Source organism: Cibotium barometz, chromosome 41 (genome assembly GCF_041138505.1).
Source record: "Cibotium barometz isolate CiBa-2024 chromosome 41, ASM4113850v1, whole genome shotgun sequence".
Taxonomy (NCBI): domain Eukaryota; kingdom Viridiplantae; phylum Streptophyta; class Polypodiopsida; order Cyatheales; family Cibotiaceae; genus Cibotium; species Cibotium barometz.
In genome coordinates, this window is record NC_141086.1 from 17,470,499 (window position 1) to 17,485,428 (window position 14,930).

At 41.1% G+C, this 14,930-nt stretch overlaps 1 protein-coding gene across 1 annotated transcript; it reads left to right on the forward strand.

Moving 5' to 3' along the window:
• The first annotated feature begins 239 nt into the window (after positions 1-239).
• On the forward strand, positions 240-4,270 carry LOC147614731 (growth-regulating factor 6-like). The gene is made up of 4 exons (XM_086780068.1): positions 240-973; positions 1,463-1,645; positions 1,911-2,304; positions 2,959-4,270. The coding sequence occupies exons 1-4, from the start codon at positions 511-513 to the stop codon at positions 3,914-3,916; spliced, it is 1,998 nt and encodes a 665-aa protein (XP_086636194.1). The 5' UTR covers positions 240-510; the 3' UTR covers positions 3,917-4,270.
• Positions 4,271-14,930: the final 10,660 nt, after the last annotated feature.

Sequence of the window (14,930 nt, forward strand, 5' to 3'; positions counted from 1 at the left end):
CAAATCTCACATGTGCCAAGTCTTATGAAAACGAGGTGCCACGGAAGCATGGATCGATATAAATTTTTCCTAAAGGATGGGGGTACATAGGTGAAGATTGCCCATGACTAACTTTACTATGTAGGAGAGAGGTGGGTAGACTGTGGTACAAACACACACTCTCTCTCTCTCTCTCTCTATCAATCTTCATCTTCTCCTAGTTCATCGCCATATCCTCCTATAGTCCTAGTAGTCCATCTACTTTTGTCTTGTTTTCCCACCCACCAACGAGCCCAACCTCTTCCCCCTTTCTTCTTCTTCTTCTATATCTCTCTGTTTCCCTAACATGATCCATCATCCCCATTCCGTGCCCCACACAAGCTCTGCCTAGACCCACAGTCCACAACCCTCCAATTTTTCTTCCTCCTTGGGTCCCCCCCATCACCACACTCTCCTTTGAGAGAAAGATCTGAGAGCCCTTTGAAGAGCTTGACCACTCCCTCTCCCTCTCTCAGCAGTAGGGAGTGGAGCATGGACTTCACTCATGAGCCCGCTGCCTTATCACGCAGCAGCTGCAGTGCGATTAACTCCTTCACTTCTGCGCACAGCGATGGCACCAACAGCAGCTGCAGCAACGACACAAACACTCTCTCAAACAACGCCAACGGGCCCAGCCCATTACTGTATGCTGGCCCTGGCGGCGCAGCATCCAGCACCCTGCAGCTCGGCAGCCATTGCCGCTCGGCAAGTGAGCTTGAGGCGGCGGCTGACACGAGGCTGCTGAAGCTTGCCCGTGTGGAGTCCTTCTCTCCACACGCAGCGCTAGAGACCCACCTTATGAACCATAATAACAGTAGCAGCTTGATGTATCTGGACTCTTACAATACGAGCTCCATCTCTAACAATAACTCTGCTAGAAGCTCCTTCATGTTATGTGCTGCGAGCGCTCAAGCTGCCTTTGCTGCAAGCGCTCAAGGGAGCTTGACTAACTTGGGTATGTAACAGCATGACTCACACATTTCTACTGCATTTGTCCTCCCCTGCTGCACTAAATTATTACATGAACCTAGTCTTTATGGAGTGTGGCTCTAATGATTGCGAATATGTCTTTAATCTTGGTTGGTACCATGGCCTTTGTAATTCCTTAACGTGCTTTCACTGCTCAAATTTGTAGTGGTATGCAGCATTAAGCCTAGGCTTAAATGCATTTAGCCTAGGCTTAAATGCAGTGTGATTTTGTTCTGTTTAGCTCTAATTAGGTCTATTAGATGGTGCTTTCGTCTATTGCTAATTGCTGTTAATCTTGCACCCAACCTAAACAAACCTGGTTAACGGCTGCGTCTGCGTCTGCGTCTGCGTCTGCGTCGGGTTATGTGCATGTGTGTGTGTGTGAAAGAGAGAGAGAGATTAGCACATTATCACTGGTTTCTACAGAAGCCCACCAGCAGATTTTTGACATATATTCTCCGGGTCTCTCTTGCAGGGCCAACTCGAAGCCTCTTCACACCCGAACAATGGGCCGAGTTCACACAGCAGACCTACGTGTTCAAGCATATTGCCTCGGGCGTCACCCCACCGCCAGCCCTCCTGCTGCCAATTATCAACAGTGTGGCATCGTTGGGCAGGATGGGAGCTGCTTCAATCCAGCTTGGCAGCGCCAACGCAGGTGATAAATCCGAGCTCAATGCACTAATCAATACGATAATCTTAACTAAAGGATAATATGTAGTGTTATCATTGATTCACTAGAGTGTCTTTAGGAAATACTCGAGATTAGTGCTGCGAATTGCATTAGTTACATGATTAGGGTTCTTTTACTAGACGATATGTTGCCACCGCCTTCTCTATGATTAAGTCTTAAGTATCTGATTAAAGCCTTATCTCTGGTTAAGCTCGATTATCTCAATTGCCTTGGTTTTCGTGTGTTGCAGGTGGGTTTTATTCCGGCCTTAGAGGCAATCCAGATCTTGAGCCTGGGAGGTGCCGTAGAACAGATGGGAAGAAATGGAGGTGTGCGAGAGAAGTGGTGCCGGATCAGAAATATTGTGAAAGGCACATGCATCGTGGCCGCCATCGCTCCAGAGCTAAGACTAACAGTGCAATTAACACCAATGAGCCTCTTATTGAGTCTCCTAATCCTGCCCAAGCAGCTCCTAATGTTTCCTCTACAACTATGAGCAACCCTAATTCGATGGGGTTAGTGGCTAATCCTTGCACTCCCTTCTCTGGCGTTTCAGTCCAGTCTAGCTCTCCTGGTTTGTGCAGGGAATCCCAGCTGCACTTCTCCTTGCAACCTTCCGGAGCTGCTTCTAACGAGGCGAGCAGGTATGGAGACCCATCTTTCTTTCGTACTAAAAAAAAAAGGTTTTTGTTTTTTGCTCTCTTCCGTGTCGCCCCATGGTTTGCATGCCACTGTACCAGCTCAAAAGCTTGCCTTGGTTAACTATCCACATTTTTATTTAATGATTAAGCCTTAATTACACGTCCTTGCTTAATTATCAAGCTTAATTACACGCCCTTGCTTAATTACGCATTCTTGTCTAATTACCATGCTTTCATTACTCATTCTTGCTTAATTACCATGCTTCTCTTGTCTCTCTGCTGCTGCTCTTGACCAAAAGCCTGTCTATTTGTGAAGCTGAACCTACTTGAGTTAGCTTAGCTCTTGCTTAATTGCCAACTAACTTTCATTTATATTTGTTTGTTTGATTAGTTTTAGTAATCTTACTAAACCTTTTCTAAAGTTTGTCTTGCGTAATGACACATTCTTGCTTGATAGGCAAGCTTGAATATGCATTCTAAAGCTCTGTGTGGCTTGATTACCAAGCCTATTTCTGAAGCTTGCCTTATCAAGGCTTCACTACACATTTTTTAAACCTAATCTTGCGTCTTGTTTCATGTACTACGAAGAATTAATATATGGTTATGCGTTTGATTAGCTTTAATCCTCACTACTAATTATAAGCGTATCATTTACAGGTCAGGTACAAACGATAGTTACATGCTATCATCAGACCCCTCAGCCCTCAGGCGGCTTCTGGAGAACGCCCACAACGTGGGTTCTCTCTCGATGAGGAGTTTAGAAGGCCAGCCACAGCAGGCGCCGCCCAATTTAGCGGAGTTGCTGAAGGCCAACCCCTCCACGACCACCACCAAACTGTTCAACAACCTACCCGCCACCACCAAAGCCCTCATGGACTTGGAATCTCTCGTCAAAGCCGAGCGTGCTGCCAGCCAGCCCGCATTTCCATTCAACTGCCTTAATAGCGGCAGAGACGCCGACAACTCGGCGCTCCGCCCATTCGTCGGCGATTGGCCTCGAGCAACCCGGGAATCGGCACCGCTAACTTTATCATGGTTTGATCAGCTTGCAGAAGAGCAAACCAAGCGCAGCAGGTCCAATTCTGATCTATCCATCGCCACCAATTTGCCCAACACGAGGCTAAAGCAGAGCCCATCTCCGCTGAGTTTATCCATGACTCAATTTGGAGGAGAGGAGGATATGGTGGGGGTAGACCCGTCTCACTGCATGGGGCTAAGCATGGCGGTGGGGGCTGAAGTTAGCAAAGATGAGGGGAGGTATAATAGATCATCAAGTTGGGTACCCATAACGTGGGATAATCCTACAATTGGAGGACCATTAGCAGAGGTTTTGCAGGCCAACAATTCTAATGCTAACACTAATACTAATGCTATTGGTGATCAATCATGCCTTAATTTGATAGAAGAGAGTTGGGATCAGCATGCAAGCCCTACTGCTAAATTAGAGAGCCATAGCCCAGGCTTGGCCTCACCTACTGGAGTTCTGCAGATCAAGACTACATTTGGGTCTTACTCTGATAGTAGCAGCAGTGCTAGTAGCCCTAGATCAGCCCTGAAGTTGGACTCAGCTGCCCACCATTGTGATACCCTCTCTCAATCCAACCTTGCAAACTAGCCCTCTCTGCCATGCATCAATTATTGCCCAAAAAGCAAGCTTGCTGTTCTCATGATAAAAAAGCAGGCTTTCAAAAAAGCACCCCTAGCTTTTTGTCGAGTGAAGGTGCTTCTCGATCAAAGGTGCTTTTTGCTTCTTGCTTGAGCAAAGGTGCTTTTTGCTTGGGGCAAAGAAAAAAAAGCTTGCTCAGCTCTTAGAAAAGCATGGTCAATGTGGCCTCCTTCCTTAACAGTTTTTGCCCTCTACTCTTCCACTATTGTACAACTGACATTAAAGCTTTTACAACTCTTCTCATATATGTAGAGATGTAAACCGTATTTTGTTCATTTTTAAATGGCAATTCTACAGTTTCTATACTCTCGTTGTACTTTTATAAAAAAAGGGCCATTGATGGGCTTAGCATTAAGGCTACACGTGTGTTTTGTTTATGATGAGAGGGAGAGAGAGAGAGTGTTTTGTCTATGACCAAGGATACACGTGTGTTTTGTCTATGATGAGAGTGGGAGAGAGTGTGTGTGTTGCCTTGTAGCTACAAAAGTCTTACTTTTTATAGTACCACTCCTTGTACTGAAACAAGACATTCTTACTTTTCTATGATGAGAGTGGGAGAGAGTGTGTGTGTTGCCTTGTAGCTACAAAAGTCTTACTTTTTATAGTACCACTCCTTGTACTGAAACAAGACATTCGTGCCATCCACAAGAAACACGTTAGGGTTTAAGCTACACAAGAAAGTAAAGTGAACAAAGGCTTACAATGAATCTAGTCATCCTTGTCTGGTGAGACTATATTAGGTCCTAGTAAGATCAATTAATCGGCCCATAGGTCAGGGATAGAAGGTTTATCTTCAAAAGAAAATTAACATGCCAGGATTGTTACATAATATATCCTTTGAAAATATCTCTCTCCTTTTAGGGGATAGGACTCAAAGTGCTCAAATTTGAAGCCTTCAGAGTGCATCAAAGCTCTTAAAACCTTCCAAAGAAAGCTTCTTAGAAAATAGGGTTGCAAAATGGCCACAAAGGCCACTATTTTGAACTTTTTTAAAATTTAAATTTAGACAAACATTTATGTTTTGAAGGTCAACCCGAGCTTATGGCCTTCAAATGAAATGTTAGGAAAGGCATAAAATATGGGAGGAGTGGGGGTGTGTCCATTGGGGGATTGAGCTTGGCCCCTAAATGATAAGAGGTGAATCTTGTAGGTAGATTGACTTAGAAATCCCACTCTACTTGGGGAAATAGAAGAAAGGGTTTTTGTTGTGTTTTTATGTACACATGTATATGTATATGTATAGGAAACAAAGTGATGAGGGGTATTAAAAATAGGCTTATTGTAAACGTTATCCGTAAACATGTGAATATGCATACACACAGACTTGTAAACTCTGTACGTACAATGCACTTGTAAACTATGTATAAGGTACTTGCAAAATTCTCATTTTCTCCTCTAAGTGATTTTTTCAATTTAAAAAAAATGTAACTTTTAAGGTATTTTAGTTAATTTTAAAGATAATATATTATTGTAACTTTCATGATTTGTTCAAAAAAGAGTTTTTTCCCTTTGAATATAAAATATTCAACACATGACTAATCAAAGCTAAAAAACTTACACCTTTATAAATAGAGCTTGTAAGCATGCGTAGTAAACAGACCACCTCCTTTGTGTCTAAGTAAGAGTATACACTTTTTTCATGGATGTGGGGTGGTAATGCAATAACATTATGAAGGTGTGTAAGAATCATGTCTTCAAGGTTGAGTGTGAACTATCCATATGTATAAAGCTTTGTTATGAGCTTGTTTCAATAAGTTGTGGGGGGCTATGGTTTAGGAAGGGTTGGTTTTCTTGCTACATAGTTGGTCCTCATGTTGGCTCTTTGTAGAGACAATACTAGTCCTACCCATATATTTTTTCACTCGTCACACTATGAGTTTACACTCTTAGCTTCTATTATTAGAGTATAGCTTGCAACACAAAAGCACATTATGCTCAAGCACAAGCAATACTAAAAGTAGTTAGTAATCATCTTGAAATTATTTCAGTATTTTGAGATTAGCCATCGAAGCTCTCACTTCATAAAAGCACGCGTCACTATTATTGCATCACATAAGTAATATAATATTGCTCTCTATCTCTATTACTATGTAAGTTGAGTTTAAATTTTTGTCCTATGAAAGACATACTCCTGGGACTATTGTCAACACCGCACATTGTATCCTCTTAAATGGTATCAAAGATCTAGCTTGGTACAAAACTTCTTTGTCGATTATTACCTAAAAGAACTTAAAGAAGAAATAGCTTCTTTCTCAAGACCTTGTCCACCACCATTTAGTGTTGATGAAAATATAATCAACACCAATTATCTCTATCGAAGTTATAGCTAAAGCCTATCTTGTCCTTCTATGAGCTTTGGGACACTTCATTGGTGTTTTAGATGCACAAAGGAAACTATGTACCACTCGCTATTGACCTTGTCTAAGCTCTAAAAAGGAAGGCATGTAGATTCTCTCTATACATATACAACTTGCTACCGACCTCATCTAAGCTCGGGAAGAAGGGATGTAGATGCTCTCTATGCCATTGTCTCACTAGTGTGGTAGATATTGTGACAATTATGGTTCAAGTTATCTCCACAGCTGCGGACGCATGGCTATGCTTGTTTAACATAAGACCACAAATCTAGCTTCAACATGAGAAGCTAAATGAAGGGGAAGTGATGGAGGTGTTTCTTGCGAGAACCAACGATCTCTAAGACTAGATGACTATAATTGGCATGAGTGTACCATCTCCAAACCTCGTGCATTATTGTCTTGGGATATTGCCACCTATATATACTAGTTTTGTTACATCTTTAAATGTTGGTGTCAAGCGAACTCCTCTTACCTTTTAAAAATTTAATTCATTTCTTCTAGATAAGAAAATGCAAATGAAGAGTTGTAATGGTGTGGTCACCAGAGCTCCACTAACACAAAGAAGACATGCAAGGATTCAAATTCTTCAAGTAAGAAGAGAAAAGTAAAACACTTTTAATGTAATATGAAAGGAAACATAGCTAAAGAGTGTAGGAACAAACAAGCATATGCCAAGAACAACAATCTAAAGACAAAGGAAGAATCCAATAATGCTACATAGATAGGGTTGTTTATGACCATATTCAAGATGTGTGCAACAACACAATAAATGTAGTACTTCAAGATGGTTCATTCTATCATTAGTAAGTTGTTTTTCAAACATTCTTTGGGTCCTAGTATGAAAAGGAACCTCCTTTTTGCCTTGGCCATCACAAACTACTTTGAACAAAATGGGTTATCATTCTTGATGGAGACAACAAGGTCATTATAAGGGCATTCAAAGAAGAAACTTATATATCTACAGTCGAAGGTAATTTGACTGGCAAACTATGGTGTGAGGGGTCATCTTGGTATGCAAACTCTTTTAGAAATATAAATAGATAAATAGGGTCATAGGTAGACTCTTTATAAAAAGGTAAATAGAGTCATAGGTAGCTCCAAATAGCTTGAATACTTGGTAATTTGGTGAGCTATATCATGTCACGTCTAGTTAGAATCACTTCACACCCATACTGGCTTATGTCATGTCTAGACTGGCTTAAATCATGTCACATCTAGGTAGACTCATGTCACGTCTATACTGGCTTATGCCACGTCTAGGTAGACTCACGTCACGACGTACTTATGTCATGTCTGGGTAGACTCACATCACGTTTGGGTAGGCTCATGTCATGTCAAAGTGTAGCTTGCTTGGCTCACATGGGTCTAGTAATAGCTAGGCTCACATGGATTTGGTTTGGCGAGAAATTATGAGTAATAATTGGGCATTTAGTACTCATAATTGGCAAGGATAAGAATTTTTATTAGAAATTGACGTTGGCAAAAAATCCTTTTTAGGACATAGGTAGGGGAGACCTTACAAGTCTTAAAGATGATGTTAACTGCTTAGTACAATATTAGTGTAGCTAGGGTTGGATCGCAATAGGGTCATGTTAAGTCTATATAGATTCGCGTCGTCATGTCTCCATAAGATCATGTCATATTTGTTTAGACTCATGTCACATATGTCTAGGCTCACGTCACATCTATCTAGGCTCATATCACACTTTTGAATTTTGTGTGGCTCTGGGCTTATGCGATCAACGAGAGAACTATTTTTGTAGTTTTAGGCTTGGTTTTTCTTGTTTTCCCTTGGTCTATCATTGGAGATTGAATGGTCTTAATCCTAATGTTCCTAGCCCTAAAGTGAAGGGGTTTTTGTGTAAGCAATGAAATGCTTAGTGGTTGTTTTTTATTGATTTTATGTGTGCTATTGCTAGAGACAAAAAAGGGGAAAAAAAAAGAGAAACTCCCATTCATTTTTATGCACGTTTTAAGAACTTTGGAAATCAATGTGATCATGCTAAATCATCGTTCTATTTAGACCTACTGGAGTGGCCCAATTTCAAAACCACATTGTTTTTAACATCATTACTGACCCACTTAAATCTTCAGATCTAGCTATCCACAATAACGCCGTTTATTGACCTGCTGAATCTTTTGATCTAGTTGTCCACAATGAACCACTTAGGGAGTTCTAGAAGCAGACTCATTTGAGAGAAACTCTTTGATGCAAACCCGATCCGAAAAATTATTAGAAATGACAATTCAATTCTAGTACATCAAACCGTACTTCCTCAAACCCATTCAGCTTTCGGTCCCATCAAACGACCAGAGTGCTTCCTTGATAAGAAGGCAAGCTTCTATCTTCCATCAAGTCTACCAGCATAGCTGGACACACTTGCACAAGATCAAATCTACTATAAAAAGTTGTTCACATAGAAACACACACTAGTACACTGATAAAAATTGTCCAAGCAAGCACAAGAAACTTAAGGCACAAGCCTCACAGGCTAAGGTTTAGCGCGTGAAAAGGCTAAAGGACCAGAACTAGAGGTTCAAAGAAGATGACGTCAAAGAGCACATAGAAGCATAACATATGCAATCAGTCATCAAGGATGATGACATCATTAATAGATTTAGGTCCTAGAGTTAGGAGCACAAAGAGGCTCTGGAGGTTTGAAGGTATCTATATCAAGTGGAAGAAAAAGAGAAAGAGAAAGAGAGGGAGAGATAAGGTGTGACAAATTTGAGAGAGAGAATATGCACTACTCAATGATAGATTAAATTGATATGTTGAAAGCTCCTCCAAGTATATGCCTTTTTCGTAAGGGTGAATCTGATTTTTGTCTGCCATGTGTGGAATCCTCCTCCTTCAAATTGGACAATTTTTTCTTGAGTAGCCATGATTAGTAATGTGGATAGGTCTTACTCTTGGCTTGTAGGCCAAGAGTAGTGGCAAAATCCTTACACAAAAGTTTTAGATCACTTCACAAAATTTTCCCCCTTGATCGAAAACATGGTGAAAAGGTTGAAAGGTGAAGTCAAAGTGGGCTCACAAGATGATTCACAGGGATCTTAGCCTTGATAGCCAGTGTCTATCCCATTTACATAAAGAAAAGGGTCTCAATAATTAAAATATATGAGGCCCATGTGCACATAAAAAATGAATGAAGCCCAGAAAGGCCTGCTCTTTCATCCCCATGATGTGAACACACCTCAAAGGTCTCTTATGGAAATTCTTTTACACCAAAGTTTGAAGCTAAGTTTTTTTTTAAATTTTTTACAAATTAACCTTATCTTAGCAGGAGTGGTCATCTATAAACAATGAGGTAATCGTCACTGCTAGCATACATAGAGGCCGTGCACAGGGGTGATAATAGTCAAAGACACGTTTGAGGGTAGGCGGTTGCAAACAAGCAGATTTCCACGTAGCAGCTTTGTGAGGTGGCAATAGAGACAGGGTTACGTGCCTTTCTCCCTTCGGTCTCCTCCATCTTGCCTAGCATTTTGCTCAGGTGTGACTCTCCAGCGAGAAAGCATTACACAACATCTGTAAGGCAATGTGGACATGTCTGTTGAAGAACAAGAGCTCTGGGGCTATGATGCCAAATAATGAATTTAGGTCCTAGAGTTAGGAGCATTGAGAGGCTATGGAGGTTTGATGGTATCCATAGTGTGTGGAAGAAAAAGACAGAGAGAGGGAGAGATAAGGTGTGATAAATTTAAGAAAGAGAATATGCACTACTTAATGATAGATTAGATTGATATGTTAAAAGCTCCACCAAGTACATGCCTTTTCGTAGGCATTTCTACCTTATCTTTCGACTTAATCAAATCAAGGACTACCTAAGGAATCTCCTACACACAACCACATAATAGTATGGTCATAAGGAGTGTACACACACTAAGGCTACAAGCTACCCTTTGACGTTGTCAGAACCCAAACAATGATAAATGGTAGGAGAACAAATGTTGTCTCCAACAATCATGACCATTGAAAGTGGTTGGGATGAGATATACAAAGCTGCCTCCCTTGGGGAAACAGGAGACGATCTCCTAGTTTTTGAAGATCCGAAGTTGCCTCCCTTGAGGAAATAGGAGACACTCTCCTATTTCCCCAAGATTCGAAGCTACCTTCCTTGGGGAAACAAGAACCATGGCTTACACCTAAAAATATATGCCAAGTGTCTCACATGAAACCACCAAGCTCAACCATTTATCTAATAGAAACTAGGTTTTTTATATTGTTAGGAACATGAATTTCATTTTTCCATCCTGCATAGACAATGGCACTTTACCAAAGTGCACAATGGGGTGCACAATATCATCACTTGTTTCCACATACCCTAGTGTTTTCATTTTTTGCATATCTCTAAACCACCCATCATGATTGGTCATGTGGTTCAAGATGCCATAATCCATATACTAAATATATCCTGATCTTGACACATTTCTTATCATCATGGAACATCAATCTCTAGCTTCTTTTCATTACCCCTGTGTTTGTTGAGAGATATACTCGCGGTGTTGTGTGTATGTGGGAAAGCACCCTAGAGGTGCAAGATATTGTGTGTATGTGTGTATGTGGGAAAGCACCTTAGAAGTGCAAGATATTGTGGTGAGATGGAATGCCACATGTAATATTGTATGGTGTGTGAGTGTTGACCAAAAGAAGTGGAAAAGGAGTTGCCACATAGATGATGATGTGTAAAGTGGGATAAGGCTAGAGAGCCTATATCATTGTATGGTTCATTGTGATATGCAATACAAGGGAATAGTGTTGAGTGTGCAATCTCTCTCTCTCTCTCTAGTCATGGAGTTTTTAGTGTGGTTTAATCCACCTTAATCTTATGCTTAATCTATGTCCTTCACCATGACCAATCCCATTTCTAGAATCTTAACATGGTATCAGAGCCAAATGGGCTCTTGGTCATGGTGTTTATTATGTATATTAGTTTGGTTGTGTGTTTCTTTGATTAAGCATTATTTTCAGCTTATTATGAAAAAAAATTATGCACACTCATATTATCATTTGGATTTGCATTTGTGAGGAATTGAGAGAGATTTGGAGCTACCATTCTCAAGTTAGAGAGGAGATTTGCAACAAGGAGGTTGCATAGAAGCTGCCCAAGAGAGTTGCAAATGGAGTTTTGCAACATGGAGAGCTTGCTCATCATCAAGGAAGCTGAAAATGGAGATTTCAGCATTATGAAGGCTATGGAGTCTTCATCACCGTCAAGGAGAAGCTGCCAAGAGAAGATATGCTGCTGATTATGCCTCAAGAAGGTTGGTTTTGTGAAGTTTTGCCTCAAAGTTTGTGTTTGAGCATGGAAGAATGCTCTATGAAGGGTTGCTATGTATGGGATTTGTGTATCCCATGAATCTTGTGTGGAGGTGCATACTTATCAAGATGATGGCAAGTGAGATGGTGGATTCAATGGAGTTCACATGCATGTGCATCAAGAGGAGCATGCACATATGCTCGCTCATAGAAAATGAGTGAGAGTGGTGGAAGTAGTGGAAACTTTCACATGTGAATGCACCTATGGTTTCTCATGGGAGAAACTGAAAGAAATAACCCTTGAAGGAGCATGCAAGATAGCATGCATTGTGGAGCTCAATTAAGAGCTCATTGTAGCCATGTTAGTGGTCAATGTGTGAACCTCATGCAAGGGGTTCAAGAGGAAAAGAAGTGCAGTCAATAGGGGGGGCTGCAAGCTACAGTCAAGGAAGAGCATTCAGTTATGTTTGCAGCTCTTCAAAAGAAGGAAATGGAAGCCCTTGATGCAGTACACAAGGCAGAGGATGGAATAGAAACACAGTAAATAATCTGAAAGTAGCAATTTTTTATTGCACACGGAGTGGTGGCAGGGGAGGTCACATTGGTGGCAGCCCTGCCCACGAATGGAGATTTTGTGTCTCCAAGAGATGATGGTGAGGGCAGGCGGCCATATGATGCTGGTCGTGGACGCGGATGTGGCAAAGGACGCAGGTACATTGCTAATGGGGAAGAGCGCTCTAGATGCCGTAAATTTGATCGTAGAAAGTGGCTCAGGACGTGGAAGTGAGATCAAGCATAATGGTGCACGTTGCGGGAATTGGAGTGCTGAGCTAGACCAGAATGTTGTGCAAGAGATTTTGGAAGCAAGTGAGACCTTGGAGGAGGAAGCTCACAGATACTTGGAGCGCACAAGAAGAAGCTCGAACTAGAAAAGAAAAATTGAGCTATTTGTGAAGATGACGTGCTCAGTTGGAAGACAGAGAACACGGTCAGCGAGAAATCCACGAACAGGATGAGCTCAAAACCCATGACTTGTGGAGATTATCAAAAGGAGATTGTGGCTATGGCGAATAGCTGCAGCAGCAGAGACTCGAACCAGAAGAACAGTCGAGAAGAAGGATGAAGAAGACGACCTTGGGATGCGGCTCCCATGTGCAAGTTGCCCCCAAAATTTCAGCTAGCGTCGTTCGCAGGTTACAGAGAGCTTTAATGCATTTTGGAGTATTTCCAAATTTGGTGCAACTCGTGATAAGGTTTTTAAAACCTTAGAGTTAAGATTTTACTCACACCATATCATTTATTTTAAAAAGCATAAGCCTTGTCCACATGCCTTAAAAGGCATTATATGAGAACACATTCACACACAACCAATTTCCAAAGTTTTTTTTAAGATGTTCACACACACATTGAGGGTCCCTTGCCCGGTTGCGACCAAGGGGTTTGTAATTTTATTTTTCACCCAAAAATGATGATGGACAAACGTCCACCCACGAGCATGCGTGCTCAAAACAAAATTTTGTATTCACCCATGGTATGAGGGTAACCATACCTGAGCTCACCGAGAAGCTCAAAATGGTTGTTATTGTGATGTGTGCATGAGCGATGCACGTGTGAGGTGCATGCGCATGGGTTGGATCCCACCCGAACTTCCATGTTCAAATCGGACTCAGTGGTTCCACTGTGAGCGAGTCGGCTCAAAATGGACTAGGTGTCTAAGATGGTAGACACGCGCACACATGTTTGGATGATGGACACTCCAATGTATCATTGAGGGGGAGTGTTGAGAGATAGCGATTGCGTTTGTGCAATGCTACATTGTATGGATGATGGATGATGGGTGAGTTGTGGAACACCTCGATTAAGAGGGGGTGTTGAGAGATATAATCGCGGTGTTGTGTGTATGTGGGAAAGCACCCTAGAGGTGCAAGATATTGTGTGTATGTGTGTATGTGGGAAAGCACCTTAGAAGTGCAAGATATTGTGGTGAGATGGAATGCCACATGTAATATTGTATGGTGTGTGAGTGTTGACCAAAAGAAGTGGAAAAGGAGTTGCCACATAGATGATGATGTGTAAAGTGGGATAAGGCTAGAGAGCCTATATCATTGTATGGTTCATTGTGATATGCAATACAAGGGAATAGTGTTGAGTGTGCAATCTCTCTCTCTCTCTCTCTAGTCATGGAGTTTTTAGTGTGGTTTAATCCACCTTAATCTTATGCTTAATCTATGTCCTTCACCATGACCAATCCCATTTCTAGAATCTTAACAGTGTTGAATTCCCAATATAACTTTATCATGAGGAAACTGGTCATCTTGAATTTCCAAGCCTAGAAATTATTCTTATTCTTGCTCTCAAATTTTATAACAAGTTGTCAGACATCTTTACCTCCCTAGAAACTTACCAATTAGTGCTTGTATAAGCACTTATAGCAAACCTGCAATCTCCAACATTAGCGATATTGTATACTTGTTATATATTGCTATATATGGAAGAATCACACAAATATACATCCATCAACTACTTTCAAATCTCAGATTCCAAAGACTATCCTCTTGGAACCAATTTTTTGCCGTAACTTTGCACTGAACCAGAAATTAGGCATATGCAATCAAAATTAAAACTTTCATAGAGTGCCTATAGAAAACTTGCAAAGCCAAAATAGGAACACTGAATCGCCCTGAAATGCTCAAAATTTCAATTAAGAAAGTTAACTCTACATAATTGGGTCTTCTTTCTTCACCTAGAAGAATGCCTCAATCTGGACATGGACTTCCTTGTTTGCTTGTAGCTCTCATAGGTGGATGGCTGAATTTTATTCTATTCTGTTCTCTTCTCTACAACCAAAACAACATAAAGAGATAAGAGTACATACTATATGGGAAAATAATCTCCTACTATGACATATAATGCTTGGTATATATTCCAAACTTGACTATATGAGTGGCACTATAACTATGCCATAACTCTAATACAACAAAGTACCACACAACCTGTAAAGCATATCACCCATAATCTTACCAACCATGCCGATGGTGGCATAAGTGCAAAAGCTATCACCCAAAATCTATAGCACTAGTTGAGCACTTGATATCTCAACAAACCCTTAGTCCTCTATGTGCTAGGTCTACAACAAGAAAACTATGTGTGTGCATATGCCTTGTTTTATGGTAATCCTTACTCCTCTATGTGCTAGGTCTACTCTATATATGTGGAGATGTGTATTGTTATTATCTCTTGTGCTGGTGTTACATTTTTTCTTATAGCTTGTTGAGTTAGAAGCATGAGAGTCCGAGTACCCAAGGGGGCTTGAGGGTTAGCACTACCCTTAGTGAGCATTGAC

Excerpts from the sequence above, each read along its gene's own strand:
- LOC147614731 (XM_086780068.1), top strand. The coding sequence starts at position 511 with ATGGACTTCACTCATGAGCCCGCTGCCTTATCACGCAGCAGCTGCAGT. Across the intron at positions 974-1,462 it reads AGGGAGCTTGACTAACTTGG|GGCCAACTCGAAGCCTCTTC; the intron begins GTATGTAACAGC and ends TCTCTCTTGCAG. Across the intron at positions 2,305-2,958 it reads GCTTCTAACGAGGCGAGCAG|GTCAGGTACAAACGATAGTT; the intron begins GTATGGAGACCC and ends TATCATTTACAG.